The sequence below is a fragment of the Pleurodeles waltl genome, chromosome 9 (genome assembly GCF_031143425.1).
Source record: "Pleurodeles waltl isolate 20211129_DDA chromosome 9, aPleWal1.hap1.20221129, whole genome shotgun sequence".
In the NCBI taxonomy this organism is placed as follows: Eukaryota; Metazoa; Chordata; class Amphibia; order Caudata; family Salamandridae; genus Pleurodeles; species Pleurodeles waltl.
Window position 1 is genome coordinate 327,722,648 of NC_090448.1, and position 20,028 is coordinate 327,742,675.

The window sequence follows — 20,028 nt, forward strand, 5'->3', positions numbered from 1 at the left end:
CAAATGACGCAACTGAAATTGGCTGGGACAAGCAGGAACTTTAGGCCCAAAGCAAGTGGAGGCTAGGTGCGGAGGCTAGGTGCCCAGATGCCTACTAGTGCTGTGGTGCTGCAGCCTGCATTAAGTAGGTCCTGGGATGGGCGGGGCTTGTGTCAGCAAAAAGAACGGTGAGCGGGAAAACATGGGCAATGTCACTTGGTTAAACTATGGCAACTTGATCTGTCCAGAACACGCAGAAACTGAAGGCCACAGGCAAGTGGCAGGCTAGGTGGCTAAGTGTGATTTTAAAAGAAGTTATGATTATTTTTAAGTGGTCACATGTTTAAATCTTAGTGGGTCCGCTCAACGTGTTTTTTTTACCCTGGGAACTGATTTCCATGGTAAATTGGCAATCTACAAACTAAGTCAGTAAGGTTTGCTATTTCAAGATTCATGAAGCTCTATTTAAGGGAAACAAATCGAGGTTTGAAAAGAGAAGTGTTTTCCAATTTTAGCTCCCATCAGAAATTTTGCTCACACCTGTAAGCCCAAACTGCTGAGCAGATGTATTGCATAAAAGTAGTAGAACTTTACTCATAAAGTGCACTTTCTTTGGTTTAGTGCAAATCAGTTTAGTAGTTTTGGAGAAATAAGAATTTAAAAAGTTTCAGAGTGGGCTTGAAAGGGTTAACACTTTTCTAGTCACTGCTGTATTAAATTGGAAGCCATGACTCATGACAATTGTCAATCACATTTTGACTTTTTTCACAAATGTGATTGGCTGGAGATGGACAATTTTTTTTCACAGAGGCATATCTGTTTGTGAAAAGAAAATTCCACAGCCATAGGAGGGAACCATGAAAGGTGCCTGCCCTGGGCGCCTGCTGGGAGGCACCCAGAGCCATGGAAAACATGCTTTGAAAGTAAAAAAAAGGGTTTAAAGTGTGAGAGTTGTAGGCTAAATGAAAATCACAATTGTTTAGTAGCCATTTTAGGTGCTGCTTAATGCTACCATTTTGTGCTGAAACTTAGATTTTCAAGAAAAGCATGACTTTCAGCCAAAATAAAATTAGTTTGCCATTTGAAAACAGAAGTGATGAAACTATTTTCCCATTGGAAAAAATATGGGAATATCCATTTTAAATAAAGGTCAATGGAACGGGGGGTTGGCCGCCACCAGACCTACAGTGGGGGTTGGCCACCAATGGTCAGGCCCCACACCTAGTCCCCACTTGGTGATGCACAAGGAGGGAACGTGCAAGACTGTTCGCTGTGCACTGATAAATTTCCTGGGCATGGGAGGAGGGGCATGGAGTACAGGGTTGCACCCAACTCTCACTGCGCACAACGTTTGGCTGCGTAGAGTGGTGGCAGCATGCAGCAGGATTGGCTCGGCTGTGGCAGGATAAGCACAGAACCTGACCTTTGGCTATGCACAATAAGGGTTGGAAATTAAGCACAACTTAAAAATACAAATGGAAGTCCCTGAAAAAACACAGATACATGGTGAGTTATGGTTCTTTCTCAAACACAGAAAACTACTGAGATTTGCCTGTTATGACCATCTCACTCCACACTTACTCGAACAGCAAAGAAAGGAACTATCTTCTGCCAAACAGGGAACTGTGACATGGCCATTATCCTCAAGCAAATCAGACCTCAACAGCTCCAGACCTATGTTGAATCTAGCACATGGAAAACACTCCATTGCACAACCAGTGTACCTTCCTAGTCAGCATCTACCTTTCAGACTTGGCCAGATTTACCTGAATCAGGTTGCTGCACTGTGTTACGTGAACAGGAGCGAGAACTGTGCAATGTTTACAAAGATATGGTGCAGATCTGCTTGCTTCTAGTGCAGACACTGTTGCATCATATCGCAAGTGTGAGAAGCTGTGTTGTTGGTTGACTGGGGTGTAGGTTCTACTCAAGCAACAGCCACAATCCCTTGCAGGGTTAACCACAAAAAGTCATTAAATTAACCTGGGCTTACCCCTGCTTAGCTTGGCAGAAAATGCTGTCATGCTTAACTTAGAGGCAATGTGTATTTATGCAGCGCATAAACAGAAATAAAATGAAAACACAGCACAGACAAATGCCAAACCTATTCTAGAAAAATTGAGTACATTTTAATACACTATTTCACACTAATAACAACATAAATCCAATCAGTAGAACCAGAGTTATTTTTTTTTGTAAAAACTAGGACCTAAAAGATTGAAGTACCAACCACAGAGATCTAGTCGGGTGAGAATGTGTCAAAGTGGGAAAACATGGCCAACCACAATAGAGCACGGTACAGATATACACAGTGGATTGGACCCGGACAGCATTTACCTTTGGACTTAGAAGAAAAATGTTCCTAGAAGATAAAGTTCAGTTGTGCAAGGCTGCAGGAGGTGTCTGAGGAGGAATTGTCGTCCTTGGTTAGCATTGGGTCGATGCACCGGTGAAGATTTCTACATTCGGACTTTCACAAAGACCGGCGAAGCCGTGGGTGCCAGAGATCCTCCAGTGCATATTACGACAAATGAAAGATTTCCGCCACAATTTGGGTGGAAATCCCTCAGCATTCATGCTAGGGGTTGGCAGTGCAGAGGTTGGTTCCACAGCCGTCACAGTCACACCAAAAGGAAGCCGCCTGCCATATTACGAGAAGTAATACGGTGTAGCGGTGTCCTGATGCTGGGCCGCTGCCGGCGGTGGAAGCGCCAGGTCCCGTTCCCTGGCAGAGGACCTCCTCGCCAGACAAGGTAAGTCGATCATCTGAAAGGTGAGGGGTGTGGGAGGGTGGTGGGTGTTTTCTGTGCATGTGTGAGTTGGTGTATGTCTGCATGTGTGAATATAAGTGTGTATGCATGTGTGAATGCGTGTGTGATTGTTGAAGTGAGTGCGTGTCGGTATGTTTGTGTGAATGCGTGTCCGTTGGTGCGAGTGTTGCTGAATGAGTGTATGTATGTGTGCTGGTGAATGCGTGTATGTAAGTGTTGATGAATGAGTGTATGTATGCGTGTGGGTGAATGTGTGTATGCAAGGGTTGGTGAATGCGTGTATGCAGGGAGGGTGGTGCTGTCATGGAAGTGGGGTGAGGGGTTCATATAAATGAAGGGGGGGTTGGGAGAGTCGTCTGCCGGTGGCAGGAAAGGAATTTCCTGTCACCAGCAGGCCTGGGTGAAAGACGACTCGTACTACTGCTGGCGGTCTTCAGAGGACCGCCACCCCGCAAACCTACCGCCCTAGTAAAGGCCAAACCACCACACTCGTAATGTGGTGGTCTTCACCGCTGGCCCATCGGCGTGAGACCACCACAGTGGCCCTGGCGGTCTTCGGACCGCCAGGGTCATAATGAGGGCCATGGTCTCTGAAATGGAAATAATAAATCTCCAGCGGGAAGAGGCTGTAGCTGAAGACAGTTCCACAAGGTCAGATACCCCTTTGTGAAGGACGCTGAAAATGATTTGCTGCTGCTGAGAAGAACATAGTGGGGGAAGCCGTGAAGCCAATCTGACCTGCAATGCACCTCTGGCAGATAGGCAAGCAGGTTGGTCACGGTTTCCTCCTGGCTCTCAGAGCAGTTTTTAGGCAAAAATGTTCCTCACTTTTGTATTTTGGCTATCTAGGCACCTTTAGCACCACTTCCAAGGTTCCAAGACTGCAGGGATACTATTTGGAGTGTCAGGATTCACTCAAGCTAGGTCCTGCTGCAGGTCTCTTAGCTAGGTCCTGGTGCAGGTCTCTTAGCTTTTAACAGAAGGCCAACAAACTAGTCCTTGTAAGTCACTCTGAGATGAAGATCCAGTCCTTCTACCCAGGCAGAAGGCAGCAGAGCAGGAGGGCAACAGAGCAGCAATCCATCAGGGCAGCTGTCCTTCAGAGCAGCAGTCCAGCAGACTGGCAGTCCTTCCAGCAGCACATCAGTCCGTCTCCCTGGCAGGGTATCCACAGGTTCAGAAGTGTACTAAAGAATTAGTGTCTGAGGTCCTATTTTCATACCCTAGTGCCCTTTCTCTTGAAGGTTGGAGACGCTTCTTGAAAGGTTCTTTGAAGTGCATGGAATTTCCTGCCTCTCCTCTCCTGGATCCAAGCTTGCTGCATTGACACTAGGGAGTGTTTGGGAGTTTTTCACTAACAGGACATGTAAAACGTACAAGTACATGTCCAATCTTTTAATTACACAGCACCCTTTCATATTGACAACCTAGGGCATACCTTAGGGAAGTCTTATATGTAATAAAAGGTGAGTTTAAGACTTGGGAAGGGGTTATAATGCCAAGCCAACTTGGCAGTTTACAACTGCATTCATGCTGCAGTGGCAAGCCTGGGACATGTTTTAGGGTGCTACTTAAGTGGGTGGCACAATAAGTGCAGCTGGTCTACTGGTAGCATTTAATTTACAGGACCTGGGTATATGTGTACCTCTCTACAAGGGACTTAGAAGTAAATTAAACACACCAATCAGGTGTAAGCCACCAGCACTGGTTATCAGTGGTAGAATGCAATAAGTCTAGAAAGCCAACAAAAACGAATTCAGCAAAAAAGTGGAGGGTAAAGGCAAAAGGTTTGGGAGTGACCCTGCTGAGAGGGCCATGTCCAACACGACGCTCCTCCAAACAAAAGTCAGTGGGGACTAATCAATACCTTCATGAGCTTCCCTGTTTATGTGATAACACGTGGACAATGGACATGTACTGCAGAGGCCTTGGCCAGTACTATGCCCCTCTGAATTCAGTTGGATCCCTCAGTCTGCACTCTCCTGAGCCACTGAACTGACCGATGAGGAATGCTTCTACTCACCTGTGGACCCCATCTGTGTAGCACCTAACCTTAACTTGTTCACCGAAGCATTCCAATAGGCATACAGTAATAGCATGGCCAACACAGTGATGTGGCCCATTCCACCCCTTGGGTCAGACTTCTGTCCCCAACCCAAGGAAACTTCTTCCCATAAGGACAAAAAGCAACAGAGGCCACTGGCAGCTGTCAGGGTAAACAGCAGGGCCCAAGGCCATCCAGAGCTCTCTGACCTGTGTGGTTTTTCAGAGTGGGAGCAGCAATCCAGGTGTTAGGCATCCCTTTCCCACTCGCCTTCCCACCAGTGCAGGGTTGGTAGCCTGAGACTGAACAGGAGTCATGGGTTAGTCCTTCCTCCCCCTGTCATTCCTTCTGGGCCTCCTAACCCTCTGTTTGGGAATGGTATGCCCGATATCTGAGCTTTCAGGGCACCCTAGGCGGCTGCCTCTCTTAGCTTTTCTATCACTAATGGCAGGTCATTTCCTGGAATACAATCAATGGGCATCTGGGAACTAATCATGACCCTTCTCTGTGTCACTCCTCCCCCCCCCACTCCAGGGATATCAGGGTTATGGGGTGGATAAAGTCTTGCTCCTTGGGCGTGAGTCACCCTAAGCACCTGACCAGGGGATGCAGAATTCTGCATAAGACCCCTCTATTAATGCCATATCTATGCACAAAGTATTACAGAATGTTCTCAGCATGTTATGCTGCCACCACAACCATACAGGTGGATTACTCCACAGTATCCATTCTTAACCTTATAAAAATATCTTTACCTTTGGGTTTTTGCAAATATCCTTCACAATGCTATAGACCATACATTCATGTGTTGGCATGTGAAACACACGTTGGTTGATCACTGTTGGAGCATTTATATCTTCGTTGAAAGTTGCTCTCCTTGTTAAAAAGAATATAGCCAATAAATACCATAAATGAAACTTCCTACCTATGTTGTGGTATTTTTATCCATTACCCATTGAGACTACTATCAGCTCTTAAACTGTTCATATCAGTTTGCCTTAATGGGTAGGAGGGCCAATCCCAGTAGAGACACTAACATTCATTTTCTGCATTAGTAACAAGAAATTGTGGGCTATTCCAGTCCCTGTGGCAACCATAGATCTTCATTTTATGTACAACAAATAGGTTTTTGATGTGTTCCTGTGTTTTGGTGGGCCTAGCCTGAATGTCCTTGATTCAGGTAAGTGGCACTCTGCCATGGCCAAACAGCATTCTGGTGACAAAGGATGTCACATATTGCTTGGGAGGTTAAACTAGGTAAGACAATGGTATTGTCTGAAATAAACATTTTGTAGCTCCTATCATGCTTTCAGAACCCCTCTGTGTCATTCCAGAATGTGCTTGAATATTCTAACACTTCAGTGTGCGTTAAATGGGGACCTAGGAGGTAGTGACAATGCCGGATGACCACACTGAATATTCCAAGACACTAAAATAGAAAACAACAAATCAAGTCCGAGATAAGAACCTTAGATTCCATTTATGGTAAGAGAAAAGCACATTTTGAGATTGAGTATCAGACCTCAGAATTGGCCCGTTTAGAAGAAAGAAAATTAGATATTGACTCAAGAATCCATGAGTTTTCAGAGACAAAGCATGTAAAACAATATAAGTTACTCAAGGGCAGGTTCAAGTTGCTGGCATGACCAGAAAAGATGTAGTACAACATGGATAAAGAGAGAACCATCTATGTAAGTGATTCCTAATACAATCCTTTGAGTATGTTAGCACTTACAAAGGGCATCAATGCTAGTTCCATGTTATCTCCACAGGGAATTCATGTTTCCAGCTATTATCTCAAGAATAGGTAATAACACCTGGACCTGGAAACAACTGGTCAAATATGCTTGTTTTTCGCCTTCCGGGGGAATAACAGCCCTACATCTGCATACATTTATCATCTGATTGGAGCAGGTGGTAAATGAATGGGGGAATATTTTTCTTGGCTGTGGGTAGGTGGGAGGGGTGGGAGAAAGGCAGAGGTTCTTTAACTTCAGCTGTGGGAGCTTTTTCTGCACCCCTATGCTGAAGTAAGCAAGCAGAGGCTCTGCTCAGGAGCCAAAGTCTGTTGTCTACAGGTCCAGAATTATCTGGCCCAGTGATAATAGAACCAATATTTCTGGGCCCAGAGACACCAGGAAAGTCATAGTGTTCTAGAGCAGAAACCTCAGATGCCATAATGAGGCCTTAGATTCACATTTAGTACAATTGAAGCTTTGTATCTTCTAGTTCTTGAATTCGCATTATTTGCACATTACTGGGACACTCTTCCTAATGAGTGAGAGCCCTGCACATGCCATGGATAAAAAAGGCAAGCCAGGGCTAGCACCTGCATCCCAGGCTACTCCTAATGAAAGGGTATGGATTTCTCATGAACAAAATTACACATTTCCTTGTCAGTCATTGTGTGCTACTGTGCATCAGGCCTAAGTGGAATTACGAGAAGTTGTAGTAAAGCACATTGATTCAATAACATATGACCTCCTACCTCCAATCAGGTTTTGATATCCAACTCTTGGTTTGCTTTCCTTTAGTATTTCAAGCTATCGATAACAGTGACAGGCAACAATGGATTGAGCTGCAGTGGGACCCTCAACGTGGTCATACTACCAGTTTACAACAATGTGATCAAATTTACGTAAGAACGCTCTAACCTTGCTTTGGATTTTTAATTTGAAAATTGACAGTGATAGGGTGCTTAAAATATCTGTGGGTGGCTATTTTAGCACAATCTTTGGAATAACTGTATGATCTTTTCTTTCTGACCCACCATTTCTAAAGTAGTTTTGTTTACTCAGGCTTCTGAGTTATCCATCAGAACTGTACTATTTAGGCAGAAGGGACAGAATGTAACTTACTAATTTTTTACATTTGTTCTCATAACCTTGCAGTTTACCCAGTCACTGTTTATGTTAGATTTCTGTCCTGCAGATGAGACTGCTCAGGGCCTAGCTGAAAGCTTGGCTTATCACATGCATGTGCACTAACACACACACATAGAGCACTACTATTTGCATTTTTTGTTTGTTTTTGTAATGATGAAGTAGGGAATCTGTATGTGCATTTAGCAACCTACTGGGCTTGATTTTCATACAATAAAAAGGTGTGCAGTACTTGCACAGTACATATAACAGGAATAATATTTTAAAATCACAGGACATTGCAGAATCATATCCATAATAACGTACCAAACATACCCATGTTGTGACTGATGGGGGTTCAAGCCTGGTAGGGATCCCCTTACTCCTACATCCTGACCCTAGCCACGAGACAGGAAAAAAGAACAGGAAGGGTTATGGGTGGAATATGCCTGATATCACCTCCAGGATGGGCTCGCTATATATATATATATCTACTCCTACTTCCTGTTTTTGTTATCCTGTCATGAGGGAGATTGACTTCATACTTAATGACTGCGCATTGAGCGCTTTCACACATTCCATAAATATAGCAAATGCTTCTCTTCTTGCAGTTTGCATTACCATACCCCATTTCTTTTCTGGATTCTCCAATCAAGCTGCATTTATTACTCAAGACCTTCAAAGCCCTTGATTCCAGCACTGGATACCATCCATGGTCCTCCAGCATCATCACTCCTTCCCACATGAGACCGGTGGCAGAATGTTCCACTCAAACACTTTTGAAAGAGATTTCCTTCTAAAAGCTCCACATAAACTATTAAACATTCTCAGCTCACATAACAATGTATTTGATGAAATCCTTTATTCCAACATATCTATCTCCTGCCAAAGATCTTGTAAACAGAGCTCCACATACTAGTAATGATCTATCCCTTTCATGTTAGTACCATCTAGAAACTAGGTGTAACTAGATTTTTTATCCCCAAAAATGACCAGTTTTGTATTATCAGGGCCAATTGTCAATTTACAGATCATGCAGAACTTATGCAGATTTTTCTCTACAGTACAAATTGGATTAAATCTAAATTTTAATTTAATTTGGCGGCCATCTGCAAATAGACGTCACCCCACATGGTTACATAGTAAACAGGATCTTGAAATAGTGACCAAGCTTAGTTGATCAGCCACAAAAAGGTAATCAGCACTGGAGATACAAACAGCTTTGTTTCAGCACATTTTTAATAATTCTTTTTTGTTAGTGTATATGTCTCTGGAAATTTCCACCTGGTTGTAGTTATAGTGGTGCAAAGCTTGAATAAATGGCAACTTAAGTGATACCCGAATACCTTGAGTACAAGGCTTTCCTGAAATCCACAAAACAGCAAAACTGTGAGCCAATCTGCTCTGTGGATCTCTGGGAAAGCTTTCCTAATACGGCACAATGATCAATTATAGAGCATCTCTTAGGGAACCTCCTTGCTGCTTTAGAATTAATGACTGGAGGAAAACTAGGCCAGAAGTTTAAGCAAAGTCAAATTAGCAAATATTTTGGCAATAAGGTCTAATAGTAATTTGTAACAGCTACAACCAGAACTGGTCTGACAACCTTTCTTAAAAAACAATTTAAATATTATTCCCCTCCAGGGCTCAGGCACCAATTCCTTCAACAATATCCATCCGTAGAAGTGGTTCAAGTACACATGGTGTTTGACTATCAAAATTTGCAGCCTGTGGCAAGTTAATAGTTCCTGTTATCCTCACAATATTTCTTTCACTAACTGAATTTAAAGAAGTCCACATCCACAAAATAAGATACCCCTGGATCCACTAATAAAGTACTTTTATAAATGTGTGCAAAATCTGAAACCCAATACACTAAAGGCATCATTAATTCCATCGGGTGCCTCCTGCAACCTTACATTATTTACCAATTGCCAACATTTCTGTGGTTTCTTTTACCTTTAACCATTTTATACATTTCTAGGCAGTTTGTAACGTGATATATATTTTTACAACCCTTATAAGGCATCTATATTTTGCCTTTTGATTTTTATGGACCATTAAACACAGTGAATTTGCCATATACTTAAGCAATGTAATCTTGCTTACTTTTTAAAGCCTAATCACATTCTGTATAAATGATTTCCCTGTCTAATCTTGTGACCATCCCAACATCTTTGTTCGCTATGTCTCGAGACACAAGAAAAGTACCTACTCTCAGAATACTGAATATACCAATAAAAGATTTAGAATTGCCAAAACTATCTAGCTCTATTATGTTTTCCTTTAATTTGTAAAACTTTTCCACTGCTGTCACAATATATATCTTGTTCTTAACTATATTTTTACACGTATGGTCATGCATCCATTTTTGCATACCTGTGTTATTCCCATCCTTCCATTCAATTTCTCCTGATACTCTTCCATAGTTCCCTAGATGTAACTCACCCAAAGAGCATACGTAGTGGCATGAGGAACTATTGGGTAGACATTCAGTCTCCCAGTGTCTATTTGTGATACTTGGATCACACTAGAAGTAAGCTCCTCTTCTCCTCTGGAGTAGTGCGTAGGATTGCATAGGCCTGTTCTTTGTTCTACAGCACTGGGATGTCTAAAGCAATTTGAGTGGTCAATGAGTGATGTATGCCATAAACGAAGGGCAAAAGTGTACTGCGGAGTAATACTCCTAACCATTGGGCAATTATTGCATGTCAGAGCAATAAAGGGGTTTTCACCATCAATACCAGCATACAATACCTTCTTCTTATATAATAGTTGGAGACATGAATAAAACCGTATCTAGACTATAAGCATGCAACAAAATGCAATGTATAAGTGTTCTACACAATATTGTGTATGTTTGCAATGGCTGTTATGTAGAATGGACAGATGCGACAAAGTTACATACATCAGGTGCTGCTATAATTCCAGAAAATTATGTACAATCAGATTGTGAGCTGAGTTCAGTAGCTTTGTCATCCACAATCTTTCTTGGACATAGTGGATAAGTAAAATGCACTGACAAATGAAAGAATGTCTGCAAACACACTGCACAGATCTGACATAGAATTATGCATAGTCCAAGACGCAGATCCATTTAATGTCCATTTTTGACCTGAACATAACTCCAACACTCTTTTAGACTTTTATGTAATAATTCCTATTTCCTTTCTAGAGATCCCTTATAGTGATGCTATAGCACTATCTAAAACAGACTTACTGATTAGAAATGTATTCATACATACATTCTGCAATGTTCAAGATTGTGTAACATAACATGGTTGTGTATCTGTTGTACATAGAATAGTTATTAACCAACAATACAAGGGATTCAGGCATCACCCTTTCGAAAAAAAATACATTATTAAACAATAAACAGTATTCACAAGGTTTACCTGGCAGAGTATCCACAGCAGTGCTTAATTTGAGCCGGCGGCTGCTGGCTGGGAGCACTGGCACTTATTTTTGGGGGCTGGCACTCTTTTTTCTGCATGAGACATTTGTCTGTGAGCAAAAGGCATATATGGGATAGTCAGAAGAAGAGAAAGACGGAAAAGTGTTACAAAGGGAGAATGCAGAAAGCTGCAAGAGTGAGCTGAAGGGGCAGGGAGTGGCTGTAAATGTATTAAAGAGGCCTGAAAGGCTTTCTGCACATTTAAGTGCTTTGGGCACCAGCACGTTTTTATTTGCAAATTAAGCACTGATCCACAAGTCCAGAAGAGTACTAAAGAGTGGGTCTAAAGGTCCTATTTTTATACCCTGGTGCCCTTCTTCTGGAAGGTGGGAGAAGCTTCTTGAAGGTTTTTTGAATTGCATAGAATTCCTTTACTCCCCTGCCCTGTATTCCAAGCTGGCTGCAGTGACAATACAGAGTTGGTAGGCCCTTTTTGTGAGGGTAGAGCACAGGCTATTCAGGTTTAAGTAGGGTGTGCTCAGATCCACCCCCCATTCTGCCAACACATTGCCCACTCAGGCACAACTAATCCATCTATTGTGTGACTATCTGTGAGTAATTCACAAAGTCAAACTGTCAGCTACACCCAGTGATGTGACACAAGACAGGCTGCAGGCACAAAGGGCTAAAGCCACGAAAATGCAAACTTTCTAAAAGTGGCATTTTCAAAATTGCAATGCAAAAACCAACATTACTATTAAAGAGGTTTAATCATTACAATATCATAGGAACCACACATGATGTATCTATTTTCTCTCACTTTAGGAATTACAGCTTATTAAATATAACAAGGAATCCACAGTGTTAGCCTATGAGAGGGGTAGGCCTCACCACAGTACTGAAAAAAAGTTGAGAGTTTTTCACTACCAACTTACCTTATGGGCCACCTACGGGCTACCTTAGGGGTGACTTATATGTAATGAAAAGGGGAGTTTAAGGTTCAACAATAGGTTTTAATTGCCAAGTCGACATAGCAGTATAACACTGCATTCAAGCTGCAATAGCAGGCCTCTGGCATGTTTTAAGGGGCTTAAGTGGATGGCTCAATAGGTGCTGCATGCCCTTTGGTAGCATTTAATTTACAGGCCTAGGTATATGGTATATTACCCTACAAAGGACTTATCAGTAAATAAAATATGCCTAATAGGTGGATGCCAATCAAACCATGTTTTAAGGGAGTGAACACAAGCACTTTAGCACTGGTTAGCTGTGGTAAGGTGCACAGAGTCCTAAGGCCAACAAAAACGAATTCCAGCCACAAATTGGAGGTAAGCAGGTAAAAAGTTTGGGGAAGACTACCCTAAGGCTGACAGGTCTAACATTCAGACTGATACTAGACCTAAATTTTACAAGCCCATTTCTCAATGCCATGGAATACTTATCTGTGTACAGAATATTATGTATAAGTTCCTCAATGTGACATACCTAGTATTTACTTCCTGAGGATTTCCGTAAATGTTGCTTTAATTTAGGTGGCCGGCATCACTGAGTGCCCTGATTGCTCCACAGGACAAGGGCTGGTCATCATACACTGGTGGCTTGGGCGATGTTGGGAGATGATATCTGTGGGATCATCACCACATGGCACAGAAGAGTGAGAGGCTAGAATGTCAACTCTTGCTGCAGATGTCAGATTGTGTTCTGCCGGGGATACAAGTAGCTCTACAAGATACCTTTGACATAGGTTGGTGGCAACTCTGAAATCCTTCATTTATCATTGTTGCTGCTCTATTGTGGATTGATGTGGGGCATTTTGTTGTTGCCTTTTATTAGGTAAAGTCTACAAAGCCTCATAGATGTAGATGAGTGTTCAATTCTGCTCTCATAGTGCAGGTTTGCCTCTACCCTTTCCAGCACATGTGTGGCTGATGCCTGATGGATGGCATAAGGGAGCATGATGGGGGTTGTCCAGATATGCGTGTTGTGGTGAAATTCAACATATTCATTCTTATCCAGCCATTTCTTCTTGACATCCTCACCAGGGCATAGCTCCACCAGATGACATCCATGAGATATATGAGATGCTGCTATATTGATCAACGTTGGAAGGGGAAGACAGAATAGACTGAATGGTTTCATATAGTATTTAATCACATAGTGAACTACTATTCCTCCTTCCTCCTTTGTGAATTTTATTTTACCCTTCAGAATTGTACTCTCAATTATTTTTATTCAGTAAGGAAAAATAGTTTAAACGTAGAGGAAGAGGCGCAATTAGTGTGTTCATCTAATAGTGTCTTTCTGTGTTTACTTGCTTTTCATTGTACCTTAATCTCATCTGATGTGCCTTTGCACAATCCAGTGTTCCTTGTTTCCATCCTGTGTTACTTTTTTCCAGCAGATGAGTCTAGTTTCCATCAGGTCTGCCTAGTTTCCATTAGGTGTGCTTTGTTTTCATCCGGTGTGTCTAGTTTCCATCAGGAGTGTCTTATTTCCCTCAGGTACACAGTGGAACGAATGTAGCCAAGTTAACGAGAAAGAGATGGAGAGATAAGGGGAGAGGTACATGGAGCGTATGAAGGGGAAATATGCTGGGATTCTCAGGCCAGGGCCCTACCTGTCTGTCAATGAAATCCTAACATTTGCAATTGTGTTTGTACCTTGATTTTAAACAGACACCTGAAAAAAAAAAAATCACGCTGGAGTTTTCAGAAGTGAATGTTCTTCTCTCTGAGTCTGTAGCATATGGTACGGGTGGCCAAACCATGGGCCAAATTTGCTTACTCAGTTGAATCAAGGTGCGAGATAGAAGTACAGAGCAGGTGAGAGGAGGGAAGGTGGAGACCTACGTCCTAAACAAGGGAAGGGAAGCTGAAGGGGACAGCAACTGTGACCACACAATGCTCTAGAGGAGGCACACATAGAATAGCGTGCACTCCATAGGTTGAGTGTTAAAGGTGTAAGGGTGAGACTGGAGCCATCTGTTGCTGACAGACAAGGTAGAAGACTTTTTGGATCCTGAACTCCACACAGTGTTGCCCTCATGTTCCAAAGGTTACAGCTACAGCATGTAAAAAGTTGATTACAAATACTTGTTGCTGTTTAGGAGTCTATGTTGGGGGTTATTTCTGTTTTGGAATGCACTAAACACAGGAGTCCTAGAGTGGAAAAAAGACACATACAAAAAACCTTCTCTAAATATGGTCATATATTAAAGCTGTCTTATTCTAACAATAGCAATTGTGATTATACCTTATTTTAAACACATCCTTAAGTTTTATATGCAGGTCCCACTCCAGGTAGGAGTTACTCTGTCTGACAGTTTAGGTGCCAAAATGTTGGATTAAATCTACAGGTTGGGTAGACTCAAGCCTGCAAACCATCTCTCTCCAGATACCCACAACATCCTCTACCAAGTAGCAATGGCTGAGGTAAGTTAAAGTGTTAACGTTTTCGGCAGCTATATAATTGTTTTTTTATTTACTCAAGGCCCATCACCGCACCTGCCATCATTGCTGAGAATAAGGGGACACTGTATAAGGTGACCACAGTTTCTGCATCAGGCAACAACGTGCTCTACGAGATGATAACCCTGACTTCGTTCTTTTCTGTTGCAAAAGGTAAGCAGACAAGGGACCTGATTTAAAGTTTGTCTGGTAGGTTACCCCATCTCAAACGCAGCAGATATCCCACCTGCTTAATTATAAATATGACATAGCATAGAATTCCCTTGTAATAGGGTAGACAGGATATCCATCACTTTGTGACTAGTAAGATGTCTGCCGAACTCTAAAGTAGGCCCTTGGTTCAGGACACAGGAAGGATTCAATCAATTTTCATGCAAAATAGGGTAGATGTTGTGGTCATAAGAAAGATTAAACCATACAAAATGCACACTATATCATGTTAACTGAGAAAGTTGCCCATACAGCTACAAACTCTAGTCTGTCAATAGCATGAGGTCTTTGTAAAAGTTTATGGAACTCATAATCTATCTGATTCTTAAATGTGTTTGCACTTCAAAGTTCAGCTTAGTTGAGAAACGAAAACATAATTTGTGAAGTCAAGCCCAGACTTTAAGCCTTGCCCTGCAAATAGATTTTCAGTATTTTCAAATTTAGTGGGGTGTGGGGGTTGTGGGATTTCTTTGTTGAGTACACCTGTAAAAGTTGTTTTGAACCTGCAAAGTAGAATACTTGGGAGTACAAGCCAATACATCATAGTTAAAGCGCTACCCTGAAAGAAATGCAAACGTGCACCTGTCAGGACAGTTGTATGTGTGTTTCTAGGGTGGGAATTGGTAGGGAATGCAACCCTACTAAATGAGGACTAACGGAATTGATTTTATCATGGCCAAAAAAAAAAATCATAATGAAGGAACAAAAAAAGTTAAATGGGTACATTTACCTCACATTTCATTACACATAATTGCTCTCCTGAGATTCACTTTTAATAAAAGAAACACTAGAATTTACTCCGAATGCCCTTTTAAGCATATAAGAACAAATTTCCAGCTTTCAGATCAACTCTTGTCTTAATCCAATAATGAGCAGTTTCAGAATCTATTAGAGTACTACCAGAATATGGTTTTAAATATCGTGATACAGAAATATCATATCCAGAATATTGCCTATTCACTATCATGAAGGCAACTATATAAATGTAAGTACATTATTTACTATTCTTAAATGTACATCTGGAAACCTTAAACATAAGTATTGTCAAGGTACGTAGATGAGGAGTTAAGAACAGTAAATCTATCCCTATGTTTATATATATATTTACCTTCTCAATGTGGTAGTTCTCATTCGAAAGTAGATTTTTATCTAGGTTGTGAAGATGAGTGGGACTGACATCAAAGTAAATTATTCACTTGAGTGTACTATGCTCAGTAAACGGATGTAGAGTGAAGTAGGTGGCAAGATACAAATAATCAGTGCAAAGTGTAATGAATGACTTTGACGCTGCACTGCAGTGTGTTACTTACCCTTTTGAACTTGTAATTTATGAATGAAAGTGCAGTAGGAACAGGTAATAATGGACATAAACATTTCACCTTTTTGTGGCTCCCATACAGAGACAGGTGTAATATGTACCACCAGCAACCTTGACCTGGAACTGAATCCTGAGCTTGCCAACACCATCCTGACTATCAAAGCCTATGATAAATACAACCACAGCAACAGTGCCACCATTACAGTCACTGTCACAGTAACGGATGTAAATGAACTGCCACCGACCTGCACACCGGCTGTCTTTGTGTAAGTCTTGGAGAAGTTGACCAAAAGTTAATGTTTCAGATGAAGTCTCCATTGATTCTGCACACATGGTCCTCTACCAGAATGCATGTTCCCACTTTTGACGTTTGTGACACACACACACGTTGTGGAAGGGACAGAGAGAGGGGTAGCAGAGTGAACGACATTTATTCATGTAGAATTTATGGATATGTCAAAGGTGGATGTGCTTCTCCCATGAAGTGGAGGTAATTCATTCTAGCCTAAGAATCAGCATTTGTTCTAAGAACGCCATGAATAAATTCCATTGACTAAATTTAATTGACCTAACTGAGTTAATGTAATTGAAACCGGTGATTTTTTTTAAACATCTATCTGAATCATATCTATATAAAACACATAAGGTTGAGGTCTGTGACTAATAAAGGGATGCACTGTATAAATATACAATACAGGAGTTGCACATATGGTTTCTGATCACTGAACAGAGCCCCAGGTCCTTTGTCTCTGTTATCGTAAATTTACTGTGAGAACTGACCTGGAAGTGTTCTGCTAATTCTATACTTAAGTGGTAGACATTGTTTGTTTGTTTTTTCCTTTATTCTCACCTGTTGCACAAAGGGACGTCCTCATACATCGAGTGCTTGAGACATATAGAATTGTAGATAGACAGCTGTCAAGACCATGGATATTTTTCATGAGGGCTTATGAGTAACCCTGGAAACCAATGAGAGCAAGCCCTGAGATGCCTTTGATGTTTGTTGGATCCCCTAGAACAAATACCTGGCTGACTGTCTTTCCTTATGTTTAGATTCTTGACTGCTACCAGTATGCATTTATTTTTTGATCGCACAATGTATTTACATAAAGTAATGTGTGCTTCTTACATAATTGTTATGGATTACAGACTTTCCATTGTTAGCTATTCAATATTTTATGCCAACATCTTTGTATTATTTTCTGTGTGCACAGTTTAAAGCCACTTTTTTGTTTGAAATGTTTTGTGTTTCTTTGTGAATCATTTATTTTGTCTTTATTTCAGGTTTATATGAAACCATATCCTTTTCAAAGGCAACATGAGCCCTCCTTAACTTTTCAGAGCACTTAAATAATATGTTTTGTTTTAGACTACTAAGATGTTGCTGCATTAAAAACAATTTGTTTTTTCATTGGTATTAGAGCAGTGCATCACTAGATTTTGAAAAGTGAATAATTTATAACGACCACAGGAGGGCCATATCTAACGTATACAATTTAAAGGAGGGTAGCTGTAAATAACTAGTCTGTTTCAACCTAGAGACTGAAAATGCTTTTAGGCAAATAAAATAAATCTCAAGTTGTTTACGATGTCAGTTGGAAGCTAAATGTGGAAAAATCACCATTACTGACAGTTAATGTATCTACATTCTTATGTGCTATGTACTCCCACCATTAATAACTCGTAGTTGTGGGTGAAGACTTTGGCTGGCCAGTCTTATTTTTGGAACATGCGGCAGTCAGAAGAGCTAGGTTGTCATTAATGTGGAGGGACTGCAAAAGCTGGTCTACAGATGGAGCCCTGCTCAGATATTAAAAATTCCATGCTCGACAATCCTTGAAAATGTCAGCTGTGAGATAAACAATGAGGATCCGTTTTTAATTCTGGAGAAGGCTACATAGACTTACAGGAGAGTAAATCACAGGTTCCTTGGGGTATGAAAAGCACAGTCAAAGGAAAATATAAATAAAAACAACAAATAACACAAATTACACAAACTAACATATAGGACAAATTAAATAATGATCAAAATGAAACTAGGTAACTATAAAAACAATAACGACAAAAATCAAAAAAAGACTCATGAAAGAATAATTGACAGGTGATCTGGACAGTCAGAAACCTAGTGAAGTCATCAGGTTACCATGGTCACACACAAGACAGTACCGGCCTTTATTGAGTTTACTATAAACATCAAGCAGAAGCAGATTGTACACAAGTTAATTTTGCCAGCATTCCAGTGTCCGAAAGGTTGAGAGAGATGGAAAGATGTAAACACCTTTACAAAAGAGATGAGCCCCCTTCCATCACCTGCATCCTCTGCCCAACTCGAAAAAGGAGATCAGAACTTCATACGCAATCTTCGGGAGTGGATATTTTGGGGTGCCTGACATTACCAAGGGGACCAGAGTGAATGTGCACCTTTTGGGTAACAGGTTCCATGGAGCTGTACAATAGCTTATAATAAGATGCTTTCATTGCTGATTGGATTCCTCCAAACGTTTCAGAGCAACCATGAGTTTGGGTAGCCAGTTGCTTTGACCCCAAAGATGACTGATTATGCTTAAAAGCTGACTTGACAAGAAGAAAGCAGTGAGTTGGGAACCTGCCCTAACTCACCCCCAAGGCTGCTACAGCATAGCTCTTTCAAGAACTGCAGTCAATGCTGCTGCTTACTGAGAAGAGGCTGCCTTAGACACGTGTTTCTACCGATTACTATTCTTATCCTGAGAAGGTCAACATGGTTGCAGCAACCACCTCCCAGAGAAACAGTGACCCGGTATGGTTGAACTGTCTCTGTATGGTGCACAAGAAGAGATTAGGAAACTCTAAGGTGAATGTTGTATCCTCCACCGAAATAAGAGAAAATCCAAGAAACATGTTTGTCTCGAACACGAAGATTTATTCCATGGTCAACACCAACGTCCTCACAGCCACTGAGTCAAAAGGCAACTGCCTCAGCAACTGCCCAGCTCAGAATCTGTGAGGTCATCGGAATTCCAGCTGATACATTCCATAAAGACATATTACAAATTAGATAGACTTTTTAAAACAAAACACAAAACACAACGCATCTTCCCCCCAACAAACAAAGTAATCCCAAAAATAAAAAATAAAAAACCTCCAAACTGCAATTAAAATATGACCACCCTCAATACATAACATATTGATTTAGATACTTTGGTTTAGACACATTCCTTTTTGGCCTACTCAACACCTCCCCTGTATCCCCCTGAATAACACCTCCCTTAGACCTCTCAGCTTTATCCTAAACGCAGGCAGTTTGAGTACCACTACCAGCATCCAATGCTCCATCACCCCGTATGTCGCCTTCTGAACTCCCTAAGACCGCTCCAGAACCTCTTTCCTGAAGGACTCCACCTTGTCTCGCTTCCTCACACACACCCCTCTCAAAGGTACCACCATCACCTACATTAACATCAAAATCTCCACCAATCCAAACATCAGACAACCCGTTATTCAACTGTGGAACCGGACCAGCAACCCTCACCACATTCCTCATGCTCCACCATTTGCCTCCTTCCACCATAACAGAATGTTTAGACACTCTAATAACCATAGTGATAGGAAAAAAAAATCAAAACTCCCTTCCTTTTTCCTTGAGGTTTCTTCACTCTAACTGCATCACCGACGGCAAATGGAAACACCTTAACTCTTTTGAGATTGTCATATCTCCTTTTGCTCCTACTTTGATGTCTCTCTACGTTATCTTTTACTTGACTGAAATCAACGTTTGCGTCACTCCCCAAAGTTTCCTGCACCACCCACTCAAGAGAGAGTTCATTACCAGAGTGTCTGCCTTTCAAAAGCGCAAAAGGAGTAATGCCTGTAGAAGAATGTGGCGTGTTGTGATAGCTTCAGATCCTTTCTGAAACCACTTCCTGCATGTTATTCCCAGAACTGACAGCCAATTGAATGGTGTCCTTGATCATCCTGTTCACCCTTTCCATTAATCCATTGCCT

The 20,028-nt window shown here is 41.5% G+C and overlaps 1 protein-coding gene across 1 annotated transcript in view; it reads left to right on the forward strand.

The window, feature by feature from the left end:
- The window catches only part of LOC138259247 (cadherin-related family member 4-like), a 329,970-nt gene that overhangs the window by 92,094 nt on the left and 217,848 nt on the right, over nucleotides 1-20,028 (forward strand). Inside the window, exons 6-8 of the mRNA XM_069206849.1 lie at nucleotides 7,329-7,432; nucleotides 14,539-14,669; nucleotides 16,127-16,310. Coding sequence (XP_069062950.1) covers nucleotides 7,329-7,432; nucleotides 14,539-14,669; nucleotides 16,127-16,310 — 419 coding nt within the window. The remainder of the gene's footprint in view (nucleotides 1-7,328; nucleotides 7,433-14,538; nucleotides 14,670-16,126; nucleotides 16,311-20,028) is intronic.